Consider the following 24,840-nt stretch of genomic DNA (forward strand, 5'->3'; position numbering starts at 1 on the left):
TATAACTCTAAGTCTTATACCCATCTTAATTGATAATTGTGCTATTCAAAATGAAACAAGACATTTTTTACAAGAACTGACAACTTAAACTTGTCTAGGAAGCTAAGAAAGAACATAAAATTTGAGATTTGACCATCTGTGCTGTAGAAATTATTTATTAAATTCTTTTCTGTTTTAGAAAATGGAAGCGTCCAAGTTGGAGAATTGTTACCTTGCAAGATTTGTGGAAGAACGTTCTTTCCAGTAGCATTAGTGAGTAGAGTACTTCTGTACCTTATTGCTGTTGGGATTTGCTAGATGAGTTAATGCTTAATGCTTCAGGACCACTTTCAAGGGAAGAACATGCGGGGAAGAATTTGAAGAGATTCTGAATAGTACTCTCTGCTTCAGGATACCAGTCCCATCCACTCTCTGTATCCAGATTGGTTGTTTTCCTTTATAGTTTGATCTTTCTTTACAACTCTTTAAAGTACATCAGGGGAAATCAGAGAGGGAATAGATGAGACAAGATTGGTAAAATTTGATCATTGTCGAAGCAGGGTGATGACTAAGTGGAATTTCTTTATACTTCTCTCTCAACTCTTAAGTATGGTTGAAAAATACCAAACTAAACTTTTTTTAAAATATAAAAGTGAACCTAGAATATATTATGCATTGCTTATTGAGTTTTAGATACTTAAATATGTACAATAGAAGCACTTTTAACTGATCTTGATTTAAGATATACAAAAAGCTAAAAAAGGAATAATAAAAAATAATACCTATGTACTGTAAACATTTTATGTTAACATCAAGCTTATTAATATTTTGATGTAAGGTGAATAGTATTTCTTTTAACATGAATCTGTTGATGAGGTATCTGCCACAATGCATTTTGTATCTTCCTACTACTTCCAGTTTGTTTCGCTAACACAAAGTAAGGAAATAATGATCTCTGAGCGTCCTTATCGCTGCAGATTCTTTTTAAATACAGCTTTTAAAAAAATCCTTTCAAAATGTTTCCACATAATTCAGGGATTTTTTTTTCTTATCAATTCATTATTTTTTAAAACATTTTCAAATATTCTTAAGTTTTAAAAAAAAAAACTTTTTTTTTGCCCAAATTTATTTATTTAATATCTAATTACATAATGTAATCACTGCAGCTGCAACTTGTGTAATCACTCGTGGGAACAAACACCACTGACTCTTGACACATACAACTCACTTTCTGGGGACAGAGGTACACGAGTCTTCCAGTAAATAGTAGCCTATTAGCCCCATTTTTTTTTTCCTTTTTAATAATTAAGAGATTGATTTTATTCTAATAGCTCTAATTACAGTCTTGTTTGTTGAAATGAAAACTGAAAACAAGTATACAAAACATTTAATTACTAATTGTGTTTTAAAAGCAGTAAGAAGTTCCATGACACCAAAAATAACCAGTTCCGAGTTTTGTTTTGTTTTGTCTTTTTCCTCCCAAGATAAAGTTTAACAGCTCCAGCTTCTTCAGTGCTTATTGAAATACTAAGGAAAAGTGCGTTTAGTACACATTTAGTGGACTGATTTCATCAGTCACCATGTTTTATATAAGGTATGGAGAATGTTATGTATCCAGAAAGTTAAGTGGAGGTTAAGAGAGCTTCCATTGTAATGTCCTTATATGAATAAATAAATGATTGAATTAATCAGTTGACAGCTATCTTAAAAAAAAAAAAAAACCTATAGGAGTTGATAGCCTAAGGGACTATACTGGATAAATCCTGCACTGGATAGCCCAAGAAAAATCCTAGATGAAGAAAGGTAAAATGATTGAGTTCCAAAAGCGAGGAAAAGATAATTGTGGGGGAAGGACACAAATCTGAACATTTTGCCTAGTATTTTGTTATATTAACTTTATATATTATATAAATTTTATTTATTAACTGCTACTGTGTTAACTGGGACCCTGGTGATGCAGTAGCTAAGAGCTTGGCTGCTAACCAAAAGATCGGCAGTTTGAATCCACCAGCCTCTCCTTGGAAACACTATGGGGCAGTTCTACTGTCCTACGGGGTCGCTATGAGTTGGAATTGACTTGATAGCAACAGGTTTGGGTTTTTTTTTTTTTTTTTTTCTGGGGACTGTAAACTTTAGTAATCTTAACTACTACTGTGTTCTTTATAATCCTAATACTTATGCATTCCTTTCCATTTGCATCCTTTTTATAGTATCTACGTCTAAGTTTTTAGTCATGAAGAGAATGTTTCTTTTCCAATCAAATAGCTTTAAATTGTTTATATTATTTATTTTTAGAAGCGAGAAAACTAGAAGGACATTAAATAACAAAATTTTGAAAGAGTGTCTACAGTTTCCTGTTATGAGAGACATCGCATGCATTTTATATATATTTTAAAATTTTAATTTTAGTTAAGGCAAGAAGTGGGTATGAATTGTAATGCCAAGAAATGTGAAAAGTTTATTATTCAAATACAGAAATTTACCTACTGGATAAACATGATTTGCTACAACCCCATCTTTCCTTGCCACAATATGGCTTCTGAAGACTTTCTTTCCAGGCTCAAAAGGTAGTTTGGAGAAGGGAACTACAACAGTCGACATCAAAGCAAAACAGCAATCACATCTTCAGAGGAAACGTAGGTCTGTATTTGAACTGTGGCAAATAGAGCCACCGAGGGTACTCTAAAGTGTCAAGGTATTTCAGAAAAGCTAGCTCATTATTTTGTGGAGATCAATTTTTAGTTTTATTAATATTTGGTAAAAGCTTGTTTCTTTTCTAAGATCATGGTGTGAAAAAGAGAAGGAGGAAAGTTCTACAAATCAGTTAGACTGTATGACTTTTATGTGCATAGTAGCTTTTCTTACCTGAAAAGTACTTGGCTTATAGTAGTCCTGAAGGAAATAGTTGTTGAAAGAATTGTATATTCTTTTGTTAAGTAAAATATTGCTGACTTTTCTCATTATTTATTTATTTATTTATTTATTTTTAATCTTAAAGTTTTTAAGCTGGTCTTGGATGACAATGTAAATAAAGTTCTATAGTTTTCCCTTTTATAGAAAAGAAAATGATACGTTGTATTTCTTCATCTTAACAGAAAAAACATGGACCCATTTGCCAGAAAACTGCCACTAAAAAACGGAAGACTTTCGATTCAAGCAGACAAAGAGCTGAAGGAACTGATATTCCGACAGTAAAACCTCTTAAGCCTAGGGTAATTATATAGCTTTTGGACAATGTGAACCTTGCTGCTATATATGCTGAAAAAAAAAGAAAAACACCTTGTATTTGGTGTTATACTAAGTTTGAAGAATAAAAAAAGACGATCCATGTCATATTTTAAGTTTAGAAATTGCCAGAAGCTTGCTTATTTTAAACTTTTGCAAAAGGGAGGCTAAGCTATGGTCTCAAGCTCCAGAAATGACAGCGAGCTGTTTATAGCATTGGGGAGTCAATTGCTTAGCTGTAAGCAGGAAATAATTAAAACAAAAAGTCTTCATATGTTCTTTGTACATTATTGTTATTCACTTTAAATATAACTTGAATACAACTTTTGAACAATAGGCACGTGCTACATAATGCCTGTTCAGGCAACATCTGGCCGCGTATATGGCCATGGTCCCATAAGGTTATATGTAATGCACCTTTCTGTGTATAAAAAAACACTTCCAGATACAATACAGTGATAATAATAATGTTTTGATATGTGTCACAAAGTAGCTCCTGTTTTTTTATTACGAGCTATCGTATGTACCTCAAATTTTTAATATAATAGGCTTTATGGGGGTTGGTTCGAAAGTATGGGCTGCATATAAGCAGAATGTTCGTAACTCGAGGACTACCTGCGTATAATAGTGTTCACACAACATCAAAATTACATAACATCCTATTTACAGAAAATATCATGATGCATGACTGTATTACTGCCTCTTAGCATAGCCGTCTCTTATGGCTTACGATCATTCACTCACATTTCACAAATCTGTCTATAATCCTACCCACATTAATTGCCATACCCCACATAGTCATTTTTTTAGTCCTTTCCTTGATTACCATTGATTTTGTATGTAGTCTTACATATGTATATATTTAGTTAAAACAGCAGATTTGGAGGCTTCTTTATTAATATTAAGGCTATTCCCTCACTTGTTTGAGTACACTGTCTATATATATCATTTAAAGCTCAATTTCTCATATATTAGGGTTATGATGAACCTTGGTTTCTAAATGTTCTCAAAATGAGATACAGTTCATTTTCTTAAAATAAAATCTGTCAACTTTAACCTCAAAATCTGCTGGAAAGTTAATTTATAATTGAATTTTTAAACATATATCTGCTTTGAAATTCAAAAGACGAGAAAGATCATTAAGAAAACGTGTGGCACATATATGTCTGTGAAAATCTTGGCCCATATTGCATTTGTAACTTTTTATACCATTATTTTATTTTCTTTATATTTTGTTGAATGGACTTTTGATTTTACTTCTTAAGAGAGAAGGAACCGGAGAAACTAATGTATATAACATGTTAATTTTAGTATAAGTGCGAGTTCAAAGAAAATTCCATTTTTATTTAAAAATTTAAATATATTTCCACTCAATTCCCATTTTATGTAGTATCATCCTTATATAAAGAATTTAAACTATTCACAGACATCTTAGTATAATAGATACTAATTTTCTTGATTGGTTATTAACAGTATTTGTGATTTTTTATTATTCCTTTTGCAGAAAAGTTTTATCAGTTTCTCAGTTATCCACGTATTAAAGATTGAATTGTGTCCCCCAAAAATGTGTGTCAACTTGGTGAGGCTATGATTGCCATTGTGTGGTTATCCTCCATTTTGTGATCTGATGTAATTATCCTATGTGTTTTAAATCCTAACCTCTATGATGTTAATGAGGCAGGCTTAGAGGCAGTTATTTTAATGAAGCAGGATACAATCTGTAGGATTAGGTTGTATTTTGAGTCAATCTCTTTTGAGATATAAAAGAGAGATACAAGCAGAGAGAAAGGGACCTCATTACCAACAAGAAAAAAGTGCTGGGAAGAGAGGGCTGCCTTTGTACCTGGGGTCCCTGCACTGAGAAACTTCTAGACCCAGGGAGAAGACTGATGACAAGGACCCTCCCTCAGAGTCAACAGAGAAAGCTTTCCCCTAGAGCTAGCACCCTAAATTCAGACTTCTAGCCTCCTAGACTGTGAGAAAATAAATTTGTTTGTTAAAGCCATGCTCTTGTGGTATTTCTGTTATAGCAGCACTAGATAACTAAGACACCATGTATAGCTATATCATCAGCTTATTTTCCTTTCTTGGAACCAGAGCAATGACGCTCCTGTGATAATCTTTCTTTAATATCTCCTGTGGTATTTTATATTTCTAAGAATAAACCACCTAAGAAATACTTTGACATAGTTTTAGAGAGTTACTTCAGTGAAATGGTTGAAGTGAAGCACCTGATTTTAAACAAGATTCTGAAACATAACTCAGGTTTCAATGGCAATAACTTCTTCCAGTAGTACAGGAAGAACATTTCCCTATGGAGGCATTAATCTTATTGATAAATCATTTGATAATAGAAAAACCAAATATTCATCTTTGGTTTTCAGTCTGTGAATATTTAAAGCTGGGATAGCAAAGGTAAAAAAAAAAAAAAAAACAATATTTGAAGTTTTCCTTAGTAACCTGCCAGATACATGATTATATTAGCTTTAATTAGCTTAAAAACCAGAACCAAACCTGTTACAGTCGAGTCGATTCTGACTCATAGCGACTCTTTAGGACAGAGTAGAACTGCCCCACAGAGCTTCCGAGGAGCGCCTGGTGGATTCGAACTGCCGGCCTTTTGGTTAGCAGCTGTAGTTCTTAATTAGCTTAGGTAGATAAACTAACCAAATCTCAGGAGGCAGTATAGCATTGTGGATATGAAAACTGGCTCGAGTCTCCTGCCTGGATTTAACCCTGGCTCTGCTGCTCATTATGATATGCCGGGCAGGTTACTTACTCTATTTGTGCTTCTATTTATCTGTAAAATGGAGATAGTGATAATATCTGTCTCATGAAATTATTGCAGAGATTACATAAGATTATTCATATAAACTATTTAGAACAGTACCTGGCACATGGTAATTTCTCAAAAAAAAATTAGTTATCCTATTTCTTTTTTTGTAAGGGCTGAACTGTATACTTAAAAAATTAATCTTCAAAAAATTCACAGTAAAAATTGCATGCTTTATATTAAGTGGCTTAGTACCTTGCTACTCAAACTGTGGTCGATGGAGTATTAACGTTAGTACTGCTCGGGAACTTGTTAAAAATGTGGAATCTCAGGTCTCACACAGAGCTACTGAATTAGAATCTGCATTTTAACAGTATCTATTGATGATTCATACACACACTAAAGTTTGAGAAACAATGTCTTAGGAGATTGAACATTGTTCTCAGTATCCTTACTTGTCTCAGTGAAATCCTACAAAATCATAAGCAGAATGGGGGAAAAGCAAGTATGAACTTCATTTTGAAGGAAATAATGACATGTAGTGGTACATTGGTTAAGAGCTACGGCTGCTAATCAGAAGATTGGGAGTTTGAATCCACCAGTCACTCCTTAGAAATCCTGTGGGGAAGTTCTACTCTGTCCTCTAGGGTTGCCGTGAGTTGGAATTGACTTGATGGCAATGTGGTTGTGGTTTTTTGTTTGTTTAATGACATGTATAATCCATGCAAAATATGTGTAAGGTCTCCCCGGAGCAGGAGCAATTGAGCTCTGGGGGACGCTATGCAGATGTGCAGGAAGTTAATGGGTGGGGGGTGGGGCCTAGGGTGGCAGATTCCCAGAATGCCAACAAAAAAACTTTTTAAAACTAAGAGTTTTTACCCTTAAGTAAAAAAAAAAAAAAAAAAATTTTATAAAAGTTATATCCCTGTTTACTACAGCCAGTCCAGGAACTGGGATGAGCCAGGAACTAGGATGAACCAAGCTGAAATTGGACAAAAGCCAGGTGGGAGGAAGTGGGGAAAGGAGGCCACATTATTTCTTTTACAGATAGCATTTTTTTTTTTTTTAATTTTTATTGTACTTTAAGTGAAAGTTTACAAATCAAATCAGCCTCTCATACAAAAACATATATACACCTTGCTATTTACTCCTAGTTGCTTTCCTCCTAATGAGACAGCACACTCCTTTTCACCACTCTCTATTTCCGTGTCCATTCAGCCAGCTTCTGACCCCTCTGCCCCCTCTTCTCCACTCCAGACAGGAGCTGCCCACATAGTCTCATGTGTCTACTTGATCCAAGAAGCTCACTCCTCACCAGTATCATTTTCTATCCTATAGTCCAGTCGAATACCTGTGTAAAGAGTTGGCTTTGGGAATGGTTTCTGTCTTGTGCTAACAGAAGGTCGGGGGACCATGACCTCAGATAGCATATTTTTGGGAAGAAGGATCTTAGTACTTAAATCAGAAACCTAAGGAATGAGCAAGGAGTAAGCTTGGAGATCATAGCCTCTACATCTCCCCAAATATTTGGTCTTTGAATCAGTAACATGCGACATATGTTCTTGGAAAATGCTGCTTAAGTACCTTGTATTAATCTCAATTTTTATTGTATTCTCAATGTTTTTTCCTCTAGACTAGGCCTGTAACAATATAATGATTAAGTGGAAAGGCTGTCAGAACAAAAGGAAGATAGTTATTTAGCTAACATTTTTTAATGGCAGAGGGGTTCTGTGCCACCTGTTATAACCAAAGAGACTTCCTATCCTCTACTTTGCTCTTTTACTAAGTTCTCAAACCCAGTTTCCAATTAAACCCTTTTTTGGGAAACAGTTGTTGCAGTAATTTTTCTGTCAATTATTGCCAAAATGTTTTAGTTTGTTTGCATTACTGCTAATGCCGTTTATAACCAATCAGTACAATAAAATGATTTTACTTCAGTAAAAAAAAAATAAAACAACTCTTTTAATGATAAAAATGAAATAACAGCACATAATATAAAATACCTAGGAATAAACCTTATGAGAAATATGCAAGACTTCTACAAAGAGTACTTTAAAAAACTACTAAATGACACAAATGAGCACGCCCTCAAATGGAAAAATATCACATTTTCTTAGATAGGTAAACTCAGCATCATAAAGACTTTAATTTCTCGAAATTATTTATGAATGGGATGTTTAATTTTTCCAGTTTAAATACAGATTTTTTTTTGATTCTAAAGTTTATATGAAAAAATATACAAACAAGAATAACCAGAAAAAGATTGAAAAAGAAGCAGAATAAAGTAAGGCTGCCCTCTCAGATATTAAAATATACTTAAAGTCTTGATATTTAAAAGACTAGTTCTGACACAAGGATAGAACAGTGAAACGAGAAAGCTCAGGAATAGACTCAAATACAAAAGGGAATTTAGTATATGATAAAGTTACTATTTCAAATCAATGGGGGAAAAATTCAATAAATGATGGGACAGCTGCATAGCCATGTTAAAAAACAAAAAGTAAAACTGAATTCATATGTCACATCATACACCAGGATGAATTTAATAAAAGATTTTAATTAAAAAAAAAATGGAAACATGGAAATTCTTGGAGGAAGCGTGGGAGAATTCCATTTTACCTTGGTAAGAGGTAGGGACTGGCTGACTGTGACTGCAAATTCAGAGGCCATAAAAGAAAAGATCAGTAAGTTAAACAACATTTAAGAAAGAATTCTGCATTTCAGAAGACCCATAAGCAAGGTCAAAAGACAAAGAGGTGAGTAAAGGGACTACTCTCCTCTAAAGAGTTATTAGAAGTCAGTACAAGAAAGACCAATAACCCAACAAAAAAGTTGACCAGGAATATACAGTTAACAGAAAAAGAAATACAAATGGCTCTTAAACCTATGAGAAGATGCTCCAGAACACTCATTATAAGAAAAAAAGCCAGTCAAAACCAGAGAGAGAGAACTATTGTTCATCTCTCCAATCATTGAAAAACCCAAAAGCTTGATAACATACTGTATTGGAAAGACTATGGAAAACAGGGAAATACACTCTTAAGCTGGTCATAAATTGATATAATACCTACAGAAGGCAATTTAGCAGTATCACAGTTACGGAGCCTTGGTAGTGCAGTGGTTAAGAGCTGCTTGAATCCACCAGCCACTCCTTGGACACCTTATGGGACAGTTCTAATCTGTCCTATAGGGTCCCTATGAGTCAGAATGGACTCTACAGCAATGGGTTATCACAGTTATTGAGCCCTGGTGGTGCCGTGGTTAAGAGCTCGGCAGCTAACCAAAAGGTTGGCATCAGCCACTCCTTGGAAAGCCTGTGGGGCAGTTCTGTCCTATAGGGTGGCTGTGAGTTGGAATCAGTTTGATGGCAACAAATTATCACAATTACAATTACATATGCTTTTTTTTTTTTTTTTTAAATAATATTGTATTTTCAGTGAAAAGTTTATACAGCAAATCAGGTTACCATTTGACGATTTCTGTACAAATTGTTCCGTGGTATATTTTTCACAGTGTGTCAACATTCTCTTTAATTGCATTCTGGTTGTTCTGTTTCCAGTGCTCTAAATTTCTCTGCCCTCTTATCTTTTCATCTTTGCTTTAGAGTAATTGCTGACCTTTTGGTCTCATATAGATGTTTTTTTAATGCAGCACCGTATTCACGGGTAATACCCTTTATTTTGAGTGGTCATTTGTTATTTCACTAAAAGGTGACTTCAGGGGATAGTTTTGGGTCAAGGTTTAAAGACTATCTCAGGGTGAGAGTCTCAGGGAGTCCTCTAATCTCGACTGGTCTAGTAAGTCTGGATTTTTTAAGAATTTGAGTTCTATTCTGTTTTTCTCCTGTTCTGTCAGGTTCCATGCTTTGTGGCCCTGATCAGAATGGTCAGTAGTGGTAGCCAGGCACCAACTAGTTCTTCCGATTTCAGGGTAGATGAGGCTGTGGCTTGTGTAGGCTATTAGCCCGGTGGACTAGTTTCTTTGAGTCTGATTTCCTTCTTTCTCCTGTGCTCCTGATGAGTAGCATATGCTCTTTCACATAGCAATCCTACTTTTCTACCTTTTTACCTACACATGTGCAGAAGGTCATATGTATATGGTTATTTATTACATTACAGCAAAAAAATTAGAACCAATCCTTCATCAAGGTACTGATTAAACAAATTATGATACATTCATTCATATGTAGAAAATTATGCAGCTATAAGGAGGAAGAAGCACTCTGTGCTGATGTGGAAAGTTCTCCAAGATGTATAGCTTGAATAATTTAAGGTATGTGCATAGTATCTATCTTTTATAAAAAGAGAGGCAAAATATAAGAATATACTATTATGTATTTTCATGATACTGGAAGGATGCACAATAAAACTAATAAAATGATTATCTTGAGGAATGTTCACAATAGACTTTAAAAAATTTTTTAAATTTTTTATTTTATTGTGTTTTTGATGAAGATAGGTTTACACAGCAGTTTAGGTTTCCATTCAACAATTTCTTCACAAGTTGCTTAGTGACATTGGTTACATTCTTTGGGATGTGTGAACATTGTCATTATTTCTCTTCTGGTTGTTACATTTCCATTAATCCAGTTTCCGTGCTCCTTTACATTCTCATCTTTGTTTGAAAGTAATTGTTGACTGTGTGGTCTCATACAGATGATTTTTTAAAGGAGCACAGTACTTAATGGGTGATATTCATTATTTTATGAGCCAATTTGTTATTTAGTTGAATGTTGACTTCAGGGGCTAGTTTCGGTTCTAGGTTTGAAGAGTATCTCAGGGCAATAGTCTCAGGGAGTCCTTTAGTCTCAAGCAGTCCAGTAGGTCTGGTTGTTTTGCTTTTGTAGGAATTTGAAGTTCTCTTCCACATATTTCTCCCATTCCATCGGAGTGCATCTGCTGTGGTATATACTCTTTAAAATTGCCTCAGGTGTTCTGTCTTGTTAGTTTAAATCATATTCACTCTATGATTAGATGAAAAACAATGATCAGATTGCTTTACTATATCTGTGGTAATATTTCTGTACTTTCATTTCATTCAGCAGCAAGTGAACACCAACCGACCTGCCCCAGGTGCTGTACTGAGTGCTTAGTATATAACAGTGAACAAATGAGACATGAACTGTGTCCTCACTTAGGACAAATACATCAAAAATCTTCTTCAATGTATATTATTTCTTTTTTTTCTCCCAGAGGAGACAGGGAAGAAATTATAAAACAACCATATTCTATCACTTTGCCATACTCAGCAAAGTGAATAGTACCAAGCAATGAAAGAAAAGAGTAGGTTGAGAAAAGAAATGTCAATATAATCAACTCACTGACTAATTTTTTTTTAGATTAATAAGCATTGAAAGCAAATTTTTATAGTGTCTGGTTTTAGAAGCAGTGTGTATCCATAAGGAGGTATCCTCATTTCCTGTATAATATTCTCTTTTATGAACTTTTATTGCATTATTTATGCATATTGGCAGAAGGTGTTCAATGAATGGTGGAAAGTGGCAAGATTTGAACTTCAGGTTTTTATTAGTCAGTATTCAGTGAACAGATTGAGGGAAAAAAAAGTGAAGAGAATGGGACTTCCTGTAAGCTTTATAAAACATACTAAAATGATGTGTTGCTTATGGGAAGCCTATAAATAACTATAGAGTGCTTCTCTGCTCATCTGTGAATAGAAAGCCCAGTTAAGAACATAATACCATATAACTTTGACTAGGCTCGGCTACTAACTGAAAGATCGGCAGTTCAAATCCACCAGCTGCTCCACAGGAGAAAGATGTGGCAGTCTGCTTCCATAAAGATTACAGCCTTGGAAACCCTATGAGGCAGTTCCACTCTGTCCCATAGGGCCACTATGAGTCAGATGGACTTGATGGCAATGGGTTTATATATCCAGCAACAAAAGAGATATGGTGAAAATCTTGACCTAATTGACTTGATGAGTAGCTAAAATAACATAGTATGTGCTTTGTATGTTATGTTGATTTATAAATTTAAAAATTTGCTGTGGTTTAGAAAGTTTCATTTTACAGTTCTAAATTTGGGAAGAGGATCACTTCAGGACTCCTAATAAATGAACATTTAAAGTAATTGGCATTAACTCTAGTTTTATTTCAGTTTATTAAAAAACATTTTGATTATTTATTTATAGCCAGAACCACCAAAGAAGCCATCTAATTGGAGAAGAAAACATGAAGAATTCATTGCCACTATAAGAGCAGCTAAAGGACTCGATCAAGCACTTAAAGAGGGTGGCAAACTTCCACCTCCTCCTCCACCTTCTTATGATCCTGGTACATAAAATACTTGTTGATAGAAAGGCTCATGTGGAGAGAAAATATGGGTAGAATTTTTATAAAATTTAAGTTATTAAGTTTAATTTATGGTAGTAGAACCTGATGAAGTATAATAATAGTGATAATCCAGGTCTCTAGGCTTATAGAGGCACTTCAGCCTTGAAAATAGAAATGCGTTATATTTTTACCAAAATAAACTTACGTTTAAATTATTTGAAGCGTTATACACCCATTCCTCACTTACTGACTGTCTCATATGATGTTTTGCATTTATGACAATAGTAAAAAATTTACTATCTGACTATCTTGTGCATTAGCGATGTGTGTCTGGCAGTAACAGATGCCAAGGTGCGGGGTGAGAATAATGCTGGCTGTGATGGCTAAGGTTATGTTTCAACTTGGCTGGGCCCTGATTCTCAGTGGTTTGACAGTTATGTAATGATGTAATTTGACAGTTACGTAATAACGTAATCATACATTTTGTGATCTGATGTGGTCAACCTCCATTTTCACATAATGCTCATTTTTGCATAATGACATGGTCTTTGGAACCTAACCACATTGATAGTGAGGAGTGGGTATGATATTTTTTAAATTATTGTGTTGAGTATTAAATGTTAATATTTCGAGAACTATTTTAATCATGCTCACTGTGGATTGAAAGGTAGATTCAATAGGGTTCAGTTTCTTGCTTCTTTGGTATCTTCTCATCTGGGAAGGAAAAAATCATAATCTATTTTGCTTCCAAAGTATAAAATTCATGTGGTAAAACTACTGTATACACTAAAAAAAAATTTTTTTTTTTTTTTTGTATACACTAATATATCTAAATCATGCCTTAAATTCAGGTGTTGTATTTCCTTCATTGGGTGGGTAAAAGTTGCTTGGTTCATTGTTATCAAAAGCAAAGCAAGATTTTGGCAACCTTGTATGACTTATTGAAATATTGAAAGACTTACAGTAGCACATTGATGCTCTGACATTAGTTACTGGAGCAGACTAAAGAGGTTGTAACAAGTTAACCAAGTTAAAATTGTGCTAGGACTCTAGATTGGGGTTTATTTTCTAGCAAAGAGAAAGCTTTTTTAAAAAATCTATATATAATCCTTTTTTGAAATTTTATTCTAGAGCAGATATTGAAAAACTTTTCCTATAAAGGGCCAAGTAGTAAATATTTTAGGCTCTGCTGGCCATGAAGTCTCTGTTGCAACTACTCGACTGTGCCACTGTTGTACAAAATCACCTATAGATCATATGTGAATAAATGGGCATAGCTGTATTCTAGTAAAGCTTTATTCACAAAACAGACTAGATTTGTTGCTTTGTAGTTTGCCTATTAACTTTTCTGGAGTATTAGTGATTAACTTTAATTCTGTGAGTGTTTCTGGATAGTCTCTTCTAATTTTACCTTAATTTCCTGCCTGAAGTTGAGTTCTCTCTTTGCTGTCTCTCTCTCACTCTCCATAGCTGCATCTCGCACGTCTACAAAGTGTCAGGGCAGAGTACCAGTTTTTCAGAATGCTCTGGGCTTTGGAAAGTTTTTGATCTCTTAGGTCTGAAAAAACAGCTTCTAAGGAGTAGGTTCTAGATTTACTGCCTTAGTAAGCAGAGCAAACTTCTGAGTTTTGGGTGAGTGTAAACTATAAAGGGAAAGCTCCCTATCAAAAAGCAGACCTTTTGAAATATATTGAGAATTTTGACACTGCTGAATTTTTATATTCTGTGTCTATTCTCGCTGTCTCATGTATATCCAGTACCTCACCTAATTAACATCTTTTGCAGTGCTACAAAATTTAAATCTGGGATAATTTTGTGTTTTAATTTTCAAAGATGATTTTTAGTATACTTTGCACATCATGCCTTTTGGGAGAATATTTTATCTTGGAAACATTTGCTATTTCTTGAATTTGAATTAATTGTGTTAACAAGGTATATTTTTTATCACTTCTTACATCTGTTTAGACATCTAAGAAAATAAAAATGTATGAAGTTTATTAAAGTATCTTCTTGACAGTTTTCCTCTAATTGAAATAAGAAGTTTTAATATATAAGCCCTTATTTTAAAATGTATTTTCAATGTAATGTGTTATTTTAACCATAAATTGCCCTACTTAACTAGTGTACTATATACATGATGAAAACGTGGCTCTAAAGCAGCAAAAAAGACGTTTTTGCTCTACTTGCTCATTCTTTGGGGTCTCCATGAGTTGGAATTGACTTGAGGGCAGCTAGTTTTGTTTGTTTATTCATTCGGTTGTACTCGTTCTTTTTTTTTTTTTTTAAAGTCATATACCAGTACACTTTTGTCCTTAAAAGTCTTTACTAAGTATAGATTAGTCAACCAGGGTGATTATAAGGAAAAGGAAGGTTTTGCTTATCAGATTTTCTTGGTTATGTTGTATATCTTGAATTACTGTCCATACACATTTGTGATTCTTCATCTTATTTCAAATATTATGTTATTAATCTATTTCTGTTTTTAGATTATATTCAATGTCCATATTGTCAGAGGAGGTTCAATGAAAATGCAGCTGATAGACATATAAATTTCTGCAAAGAACAGGCAGCACGAATAAGTAATAAAGGAAAATTTTCTACTGATACCAAAGGAAAACCAGCCTCTCGGGCACAGGTGAAATGCTCAATTTTAAAAATTTCTACAAGTAAATGAGGAAAGGATTCTTGGAAGTTCATAAATTTTTGTTTGTGCTTTACAGGACATTTAACTACAGTTTTCTGACCTGCTAAAATTTATATATTACTTTTCAGGGATTTCGAAAGAAATTAGGATAGCCAATTGAGAAAAAATTATTCAAATTAATTAATTTGAAATGGACTTGAGTTAGCAGCGACTTGAAAATATACCAACTTAAAGAGATAGGAGGAGAAAAGTAAAAAAAAAAAAATACAAAAAGAAAGGTAAAAGCTGACTCAGATTAAGAGGAAACCAGGTGGGTTAGAAGGATTAGAAAATGGTACTAAAAATCCATGTCTGAAAATCATGTATTAAATGTTTCCATGCTATATATGAGTAATATATATAACGGAAGTGCCTGGATCAAATCCTAAAGCTATTTTTGAACCTTTAGGTAAACAGCATTTCATGTATATAAGCCTTTCTTTCCTTACAGTATGTTATGGACTCTGTGCAATGGTCAGCTACATGATCATTGTCAAGATCAAATGAAATGATGTATGTCAAAGCACTTAGTAAACCATAGGCTATTTAAGGATTTTGTTACATTGAATTAATTTTTGTACTAATATTCTTTTTCATTAAGCACATTGTTACACAAAAACATCGATAATGTCAGACTTTCGAGCAAATTTCAATTTTCACAAACTCTTAATTTGTAAACAATTTTTTTGAGTGCTGAAATGTAGCAGATGGTAAGCAATACAGTCTATTTCTATTATTTATGAATAAAATGTTGGATTAGAACACATCCTTACAATTGGAGCCTCCTTGAGAAGATTCTATTATTGACCTTAAAAAAAAAAATAATGTTGGAAATAGAGCATATCATTATTATCATCATGTTTGTGGAGAAAGAGCAGGGAAGAAAACTCATTTTGAAAAATTCCCAAAGCAGATGTCAAAATAACTGATTCCTTTTATTTAAATAGATAAGAATAAAAAGTCAGTGCCAAAACCCGTTGCCATTGAGTCGATTCTGACTCACAGCGACCCTATAGGACAGAGTAGAAATGCCCCATAGGGTTTCTAAGGAGGCTATGGTTAGCAGCCAAATGTTTAACCACTGTGCCACCAGGGTTCCAAAATAGCTAATAAAAGACCAAAAACACCCCACTGCTGTTGAGTTGCTTCTAACTCATAGTGACTTTATAGGACAGAATAGAACTGCTCCATAGAGTTTCCAAGGAATGCCTAGAGGATTCAAACTGTCGACCTTTTGGTTAGTAGCCATAGGTCTTAACCATTATGCAACCAGGGTTTCCATAGTGAGAAGGAAATATGGTAGAATCTACATATTCCAATGACTTGGTGCCAAATGATTGGTAAATATAAACCCAGCTAGTTGAGAGTTCTCATCATAATGGTAGTGGTTCTGATCTAAGGCCATTAACATAACTTAATTCAGTCTAGCTCTGTATTTTCTCCTTTCTCTTCATATACAAAGAAATATTGAAATCTGCTTTTCAAAGTATACATACACATACACACAAATCCCTATTAAGCTTTTGTTGGAAATTGCCTCAAATCAGTTGGTATTTGAGTTGGCATCTCAAGGTCTCCCCATTTATTCAGGTCTTCTCTAATACCTTCTGATAAATTGTGTAATTTTCTAAGTAGGCATTCACACCTTTTATTATATTTATTCCTAACTACTTCATATTTTTATGCTATTATGAATGCCAGCTTTTATTTTTTAATTTTTTATTAGCTTATAAAAATACAATTGACTTCTATTATTGATTTTGTATCCAGTTAAGCTGTTGAATTCTCTTTTCCTGCAATTTATCTGTAGATATTTCTAAATTACATTTTCGTTGATTGCTTTGAAATCAAAGATAACACTTTCTGTGATTTTAGACTTTTGAAATGTGTTAAGATCTTTATGGCTTATAATCCATTTTTTAAATGGTTAGAAAGTGCATTTTATAATTGTTACGTGCACTAACCTGTAGATGTCCATCAGATTAAGTTTGCTAATGCTGTTATTCAAATCTTTTGTATCCTTCCTATTTTTTTTTTAATTTGCTTGTTCTATCAGTTAGTGAGAGGTATATTAATGTATCCCACTGAGATAGAAGATTTGTCGATTTTTTCTTGTAGTTCTATCAATTTTTGCTTTATAGTTGTAAGGTTATGACTAGGTACTTTCAAATTTAAAATTGGTACATCTTCCTGATATAATGAACCTCTCATTAAATAACAGCTGTCCTTGTCTCTAGAATACTCGTTACCTAAAACTCTCATTTGATCCCGTGTTGAGATGCTTACATACTTTAGATTTCAGATATTTATCTCTTAAACAGAATAGTTATTTGGATATTGTGCTTTCTTTTTAAATTTATTTTGATAATCTTTTTATATTTTCTTGATTCACATTTAACATAAGTACTGATGTATTTGATGGACATCCATTATCTGATTTTATACTAAAAATAATAATAATAATTTTTTTATTATTTTTTTATTTGTCTTTGCTATTCTGCTTAATTTTCTCTCTCTTTTTTTGGATCGATTATTTTTTTATCATTTTTTTTTTTTCTATGCTAATACATAAGTTTTTTCTATCTTTCTACTCTTGGGTTTTTCCCTGGAAATTATAATACATGTACTTTACTTATCTAAGTTTAAATTTAATTTGTACCTTTAACTATATCAGACAAGGTATGAATCTTAACTCTCCTCCTGACATGTTCTATTGTATTTTTTAATTTTATCCTTTTAAAAATATTTCCTTCCTCCCTCTCCTCCTCCCCTCCCCCCCTCCTCCCCTTCCTTCACTCCTTCCTATCTTTTTCTTTCTTTAGGTCTTTTTGCACTTTTTTCCAGCTATTCTCAGACCTCGCTTTCCATTTACTAGTTCTCTCTTCAGCTATTTCCAATGTGCTTCTAAACTTGTATCTTGAGTTTTAAATCAACTTTTTGAGGTATACTTTGTGTACAATAAATTGTACCTATTTAGAGTGCATTTTGATACCAGTTACTGGGGAAATGTGTTAAAGACTTCAACTATGCTAGTGAATTTTTTTATATTTCTTTTCAATTTTGTCAGTTTTTACATCAAGTATTTATAAGTCGTTATATATGCCCCATTTATTGACCCTTTTTTTCTTTATGAAGTCTCTCTTTTTGTATATAATATTTCTTGTGTTGAAGTCTATTTCATCTGATAACAATATAACCATTCCAGCTAAGAGTGTGTGCTTATTTCCTATTGCATTGTTTAGCTTAAATTTGTTTTTGTGTTTTTATTGCATCATCTATAAACAGCCTATAATTGTTTTGTGCATGTGTGTGTGTGGGTTGTTTTTGCTTTTTTAGTCCAGTGAGACAGACTCAACCTTTTAAAGTGTTCAGGAATTTGTATTTAATGTAATTATCGATATGGTTGTGTTTAGGTCTGTCATGTTGCCATCTTTTTTTTTCATTTCTTTGATTCCTCCATTCCTTTTTTGCCTCAAGATGTTTTATTTTCTCTGTTGGCTTTCTAGCTATAAGTCTTTGCTTTTTTTTTTTTTAACAGTTGCTCTAGGTATAAGAAGTTACATCTTTAACTTATCTCAATCTATGGATATTTCCATTTACTTTTTTCTATCATAGCGCTATTGTTTTATATGTATATATATATAAAATTGTAGACATTATAAGACCGTCAATACAGTATTTTTTCTTTCAAAATCATCTTTTAAAGAAATTAGAAGAAAATAAATATATATGTATTTATGCATATATACACACATTCATACATAGATATGTAAATACTTTTCATTTTGTATTTACTAATATATTTCTCATTTTCAGAGCTTTTCATTCCTTCTTGTAAATCTAGGCTGCCAAGTTTTGTCATTTCCCCGAAAACTTTAGTTTTCAGCCTGAAAAACTTTTTTAGCCCTTTAATAGTGCAGATCTGGCAATGAATTCTGTTATTGGTTATCTGAAAATGCTGCTATTTGGCCTTCATTTCTCTGCTGAGATTCCCAACCTTTTCTTTCTCTGATACCATGTTTCCCTTAATCCAGTACATATATTCCTTTCCTTCATTGAATATATTTGTAATAATAGCTGCTTTGAAGTTCTTAACTGCTAAATCTGACTCCTATGCCAACTTGACTGTCGTTTTTGCTGAATATGGGTCACATTTTTCATGTTTCTTTGCAAGTGAGCTTTGTTTGAAAACTAGACATGGTAGATAATATATCGGATCTGGATTCTGTTTTGTTTCTCTGTGAAGTGTGATTTTTTTTTTGTCTGCCCCCCCCCCCCAAAAAAGTAGCAGTTAACCCTGTATTATATAGTTGCAAGTTTTCCAGAAGAATTGATTTGGATAGTTTCCAGTCTCTTAAAATATTTACCTTAAATCCTGTTTTTGAAATTTTTATCTGCAGGAAAATTATACAGTCACTTCATTCTTCTGCCATCAAGTTTGTAATTTGTTATTTAATTTCTTATGCTTGGCTTTTTTTTCTAATTTTTTATGTTATTTTTTATAGTTTCTAATACCATGTTAATATTTTCAAAGTTGTCTTTTAGTTCTTTAAAAGTAGTAAGCATAATTGTTTCATAATATGTGTCTGATTTGTAGTACAGGTGACCTTTATGAGTATGTTCCTGCTGTCTCTCTTTTTCTCATTCCTGGTACCTTAGTACCTTAGATCCTTGTGTCCAGGATTATTATTAACTGCTATTCATTGCAATTTAAAAAATTTTTCATGAGGGTTATTCATATGAGTTACCTTCTTTCAGAGAAGATATATGCTTACTTCCAGATATCTAAAAGTACCATCAATCTGAATTTTAAATTAAATTTTGGGCTTGACCAGCCCAACAATGTAAATTTACACAGCAGATCCATGTGATGGCCAGATCACTGTTTCAGTCTTACATGGGTTTGGTCTGGAAATTTCTTTTCCTCTCACCTGACAACCCTGAGGATTTTTAGTTCTAGGAGAAAGATTGGTCCAAATAGTTTAGTCTACCATTTTATCAGAAATGGATGTCCTTTGTGTTTTTTAAGCATTTTCCAATTTATTATAAGAAGTCTTTGTAAATACAAATTTTTGCTAAAGAAATTTATTAGGTTCGTGATCCTGTGTACAAACACACTAGGCAGTTTACAGATAACTTATTTAATAAATGAAAGGAATATACATTCATATAACTGTAAAAAAAATGAAGTGATTTTGATCATTAAAACAAATTTATACAAAATTGCTGATTCCCAGATTCATCCTCAAAGTGTTTATAATACAGGTAGACTTTGAGCTGGATGTTGTAGAATAGACAAGACTACATCTCACTAAGGAAGGGGTCAGATTATTTAGGTCAGGGAAACAGCATTACTGAGAGGCAGGGGAATTTGTTTTAAACAAGAGGCATTCACAGTAGGGTGCAGACTCATAGATGAGACTAACCTGACTAGTTCTTGTTGAAAGTAATAGGAAGTATTATGGAATACAGAAGAAGTTGGCCTTGCTCTCGAATATCTCAGAAAACCTGACAAAATTATTTTGAGTAGCACAGTGGGATGCCCAATATAGAACTTAATCACTGGAGAGGTAAGCATGATTTGTAGTTTCCTTTAAATTCTCTCTACAGATGTCTTATAAAATAGAGAGAGGGAAATAAAGTTTATTTTGAAAGGTGTGTTCTGCCTCTTTCTAAGCATTTGCTTAGAAACTTAATAATAACAGTATGTAGCATGTACATGTAAATGTAAGCATTTGCTTAGAAACTTAACAATAACAGTATCTAGCATGTACATGGAAATCTTTTGTCCTTCATATTTACTGCTACCAAAGCCCTTCCTGTCTATGCCCTACCTAAAGACTCAACGTCTCAATATGAAATATACCACACCTGTCTCTCTTGTTTATGCTAATAGCTTGGCTTGTTTTTGGTAGATGGCACAATATGAGGAAACCCTGGTGGTGCAGTGGTTAAGTGCTACGGCTGCTAACCAAGAGGATGGTGGTTCGAATCCACCAAGCGCTCTTTGGAAACTCTATGATGCAGTTCTACTCTGTCCTATAGGGTTGCTGTGAGTCGGAATTGACTCGACAGCAGTGGGTGGGTGGGCACAGTGTGAGTGGGTCACTGGTTCTCTTTCTTAATCCAATTTTATTGGCCCTGTTTTTATAGACATGCCTCAGATACTTGGACAAATTATTGCTTGGCCTTCTTTTCCATATCCATTTTAAAATCTTTTCTAAAGTTTTCATTAGTATTTTAGGGGGAGAGGCTGGTACTAACCAGATACCTTTTTAAACCAGAAAAATCCCCTAGATTTTTAGAGAAACAGTATCTTTATATGGTCCATCTCCTAAAATCTCCTAGTCATTTGTTCATTTGGCAGGCATTTATTCAAGGTCTTTTATTTGCCAGGTGTCTTAGAGATTTCCATTTCTGGCATAATAATGTCAACTATGCATAAGGCAGCCATTGTAGAACCTGACCAGACTGAATAGGGCAAATGGCTGGATTATGTATACTAATTTTAAAACCACAACTAGGAGCATGCAAAAATCTTGGCCTTTAAAGCTGCTCCACCAAGTGAGCATGATGAGTCGTTTGTAAGCTTTTCTATTAATACTTGTTGGTGTTTAAAATCTTTACATTGAAATTTTCTGTACTAGACCTTTGTTTTTCCTGTGAATTGGGGGAAAGTTGCTTTTAGTTTATTTTGGCAGTGGAATACCTGTAGCAGTTTTGAGTGGGAACATATTTTGGTAAAACTTTCTCGAAGGTGACATTTTGTACTTTCTGAATTTAGGTAATTCAATAGCTGATGAAAAATGGCTAATTCAAAGGAATTGGAGCTTTTGAAATTCTAGTTTATAACCCATAATTAAAAAGTGATGTTGATAAAATGTTTTTTCTTATTTTAGTTTAAGCCACCTGCACTTAAAAAATCAAATTCTCCTGGAACTACGTCATCAGGATCTTCACGATTACCACAACCCAGTAGCACTAACAAAGCTGTTGTAGGTAATGAGATCCATAAAATAACCTGAGTTTTTAAAATACAGGTTTAGTAGAGAAGGAAATGAAGATAGTGGTCTATTCTGGGCTATTAAAATACATTTTAAAACTAGGAAAGAGATGTGGAGGATGAATAATTATTTCTGGGTAAAAATAAAGTATCTTTCAGTAGCTTCTACTTTAGATATTTTTTTTTTTTTAGCTTAAATGTCTGTTCTTGATTATGTTATTGATGAATCTTTTGGTCACAATAGTCAACCAAGTTCTTTTTCTTGATTCTTTGACCAGAATATTTTTCCTTCTTTTCCTGTTTAGCTCTTCATACCTTTCTGAACTTTCCCGTTGTCTTTAATAGACAAATGTTTAATGGTTTGAAGCATATATTGACCCAAGTATGTCTTTATTTATATATAAACTGTAAGAAAGAAATTTAGAAATTAGAAATAAAGAATGTTATTTATCGTTCCCTGAGAATATTATTTTATTTTTTAATCTTCTTAGGTATAACTTGTTTTATTGCCACAAAGAGTATTACTAAAGTATCGGCTTTCTTGTCAAATGCTTAGTTTTATATGATTTTTCTTTTTCAGAGTGTTGTTAAAACTAATGCTCTTTTGTTGTAAGGTGCGCCTTCAGGTAAAGTGTCTTCAGTTAGCAGCTCTTTGGGAAACAAACTTCAGACCTTATCTCCTTCCCATAAAGGGATAGCAGCCCCTAATGTAGGGTAAGTCTGCATTGAATTTAATTTATTAGTGATATGTATTTAAATGTTGTTATGGTTTCATCTTGCTTTGAAAATTGGCTTTTTCATTAAGTTTAGTTTTATTTACAGTTTCATTTGTCTTTTAATGTATTGCTGGTCAAGGGCACACTCAGTGCTGTTACAACTCTAAATTAGTATAACCATTTTGGAAAATAACCTAGTGACATTTATCAAAAGCCTTAAAAACGTTCTTACTTTTGATTGGGGAATTTTACTTCTGGTAATTTAATCTAATGAAATCACTTGAAATATGGAAAGTTTTTATAATAACTATAATTTATTAGGAAACCCTGTTGGCGTAGTAGTTAAGAGCTATGGCTGCTAACCAAAGGTCAGCAGTTTGAATTCTCCAGGTGCTCCTTGGGAACCCTATGGGGCAGTTCTCTTCTGTCCTGTAGGGTCACTAAGAGTTGGAATAGGCTTGATAGCAATGAGTTTGGTTTTTTTTTTTTTTTTTTGAATAATTTGTTAAGCAATATATATCAGGCAGTGTGCTAGATATTTTAAATATATTTTTGTTAAAGCTACCTTACTACCATAGAATGAGAAGATCAGAGAAGCAAAGTAATTTGCCCAAGGCCACACAGCTGATAATAGTTTGAACCAGCATACAAATTGGAATCTAGTTGACTCTAAAATATTTCAAATGTTTTTATTATAATTGAAAAAAATAAGATTGCTGCTATGAAAACTACAAAGGGATATTAAACAACAATAGAACATACATAAAATTTAATAATACCCTTTTGCTATAATAAGAGAAAAATCTAAGACACAAAATTGCATGTGCAGTATGATAGAACCTATAAAAATATGCATAGGGAAAAGAAAAACAACAAATGAAGCATACCAAAAATTTAACAGTGGAATTTGAAGTGATTATTTTCCTTTTGCTTAATTATTTTTTATACGTTTTGTCTTTCTAAAGTGTTACATACATGGTTTTTGATAAAACAGCAAAATTAAACTTTCAGCAGTATTTTAGTGAGATAAGAATTGCTGATAACACTAGAGACTTTGACAGAAGGCCACCTATTCCGGTAGAGGATTACTTCCTCTTTGGTTTTGGTAAATCAGAACCTTCAGGGTAGCCACATGACTGTTAGAATGAGAGCCTATGCGTGTGTCTTTACAGATTAATTAAAGTTGATTAAGGAAATACAGCAAACATTATTTTCAAGTACAGGTTATCTGTGGCTCATATTCAACTTTGGTTCTTATAGAGGAACTCTAAATAAGAGTATCTATTAAGCAGGAGGAGCTGCCTTTTGTTTCCCAATTTGAACTACACAGAAAATGCAGGACCTGAAAGGAGTTTCATGTGGTTACCTTTGTAGAAAAAGAAATCAGTTAACAAGATTTAGTGTGTTAATTTTTCCCCCTTATCACTGTTTCCAAAAGGGAACAAATAGGCCAACAGTAAGAAAGAAACAGGTTTTCAGTAAAATAGGTTGTTGAAAAGTAAATAGCTATCATCATCCAGTGGTAAAAAACGAATCTGATGTTTTTTTTCCTTCTCTACTGAGTTATCACATTTGATGTTTAAAGTACAGACATAGCAATATGTTTTTTTAATTTTACAAAATTGTTTTACCATATCACAGAAATTGCCTTCATTTTAGGTTATAGTGTTTGAACATGTTGTTTATAGTTTTATGGATAGATTATAAATTAAAAGGCCACTTTTAGTTCTCTCTCCGATTACACTGATGATTTTCTCAGGTGGCAATATTAAGCTGTACTGACACACTATAGTCTCAGGGACTGTAAAATTGTCTGGGATAGTGAAAAGGGGCACTGACCTTGGAGTTAGAATGCTAGGCTTCTAGACCCAGCTCTGCCACTGAATAGTTATGTGACTTTGGACACATCTCTCTCTTACTTTGACAGCATCCTGTGACTCTGCTTAGACCTTGATAACTGTCTAAGGAAATCTGACCAACATTTATATTCCTAAGGGAAAATATGTTCTCCTAACAAGTAGAGGTTGGAGCACAATAATTTTGTATGTTATGCACTGTTTATAATGCCATGAAGGTTTAAAAAATTCCTAGTTGCTGCACATTGTATTGAAGTGTCAACCATATCTGTTAAAATTCTGATTGCCCATTTTATGTATCATCCTAATGTGT

At 33.3% G+C, this 24,840-nt stretch overlaps 1 protein-coding gene across 2 annotated transcripts in view; it reads left to right on the forward strand.

Annotated features, from left to right (window-relative positions):
• Window positions 1-24,840, forward strand: part of ZC2HC1A (zinc finger C2HC-type containing 1A) — a 63,911-nt gene that overhangs the window by 11,235 nt on the left and 27,836 nt on the right. For both annotated transcript variants that reach the window (XM_064267861.1, XM_010588364.3), the window contains exons 2-7: window positions 179-252; window positions 3,075-3,191; window positions 12,128-12,269; window positions 14,756-14,904; window positions 21,852-21,951; window positions 22,570-22,669. In XM_064267861.1, the coding sequence (XP_064123931.1) occupies window positions 179-252; window positions 3,075-3,191; window positions 12,128-12,269; window positions 14,756-14,904; window positions 21,852-21,951; window positions 22,570-22,669 (682 nt within the window). The remainder of the gene's footprint in view (window positions 1-178; window positions 253-3,074; window positions 3,192-12,127; window positions 12,270-14,755; window positions 14,905-21,851; window positions 21,952-22,569; window positions 22,670-24,840) is intronic.

Source organism: Loxodonta africana, chromosome 14 (assembly GCF_030014295.1).
Source record: "Loxodonta africana isolate mLoxAfr1 chromosome 14, mLoxAfr1.hap2, whole genome shotgun sequence".
NCBI lineage: Eukaryota > Metazoa > Chordata > Mammalia > Proboscidea > Elephantidae > Loxodonta > Loxodonta africana.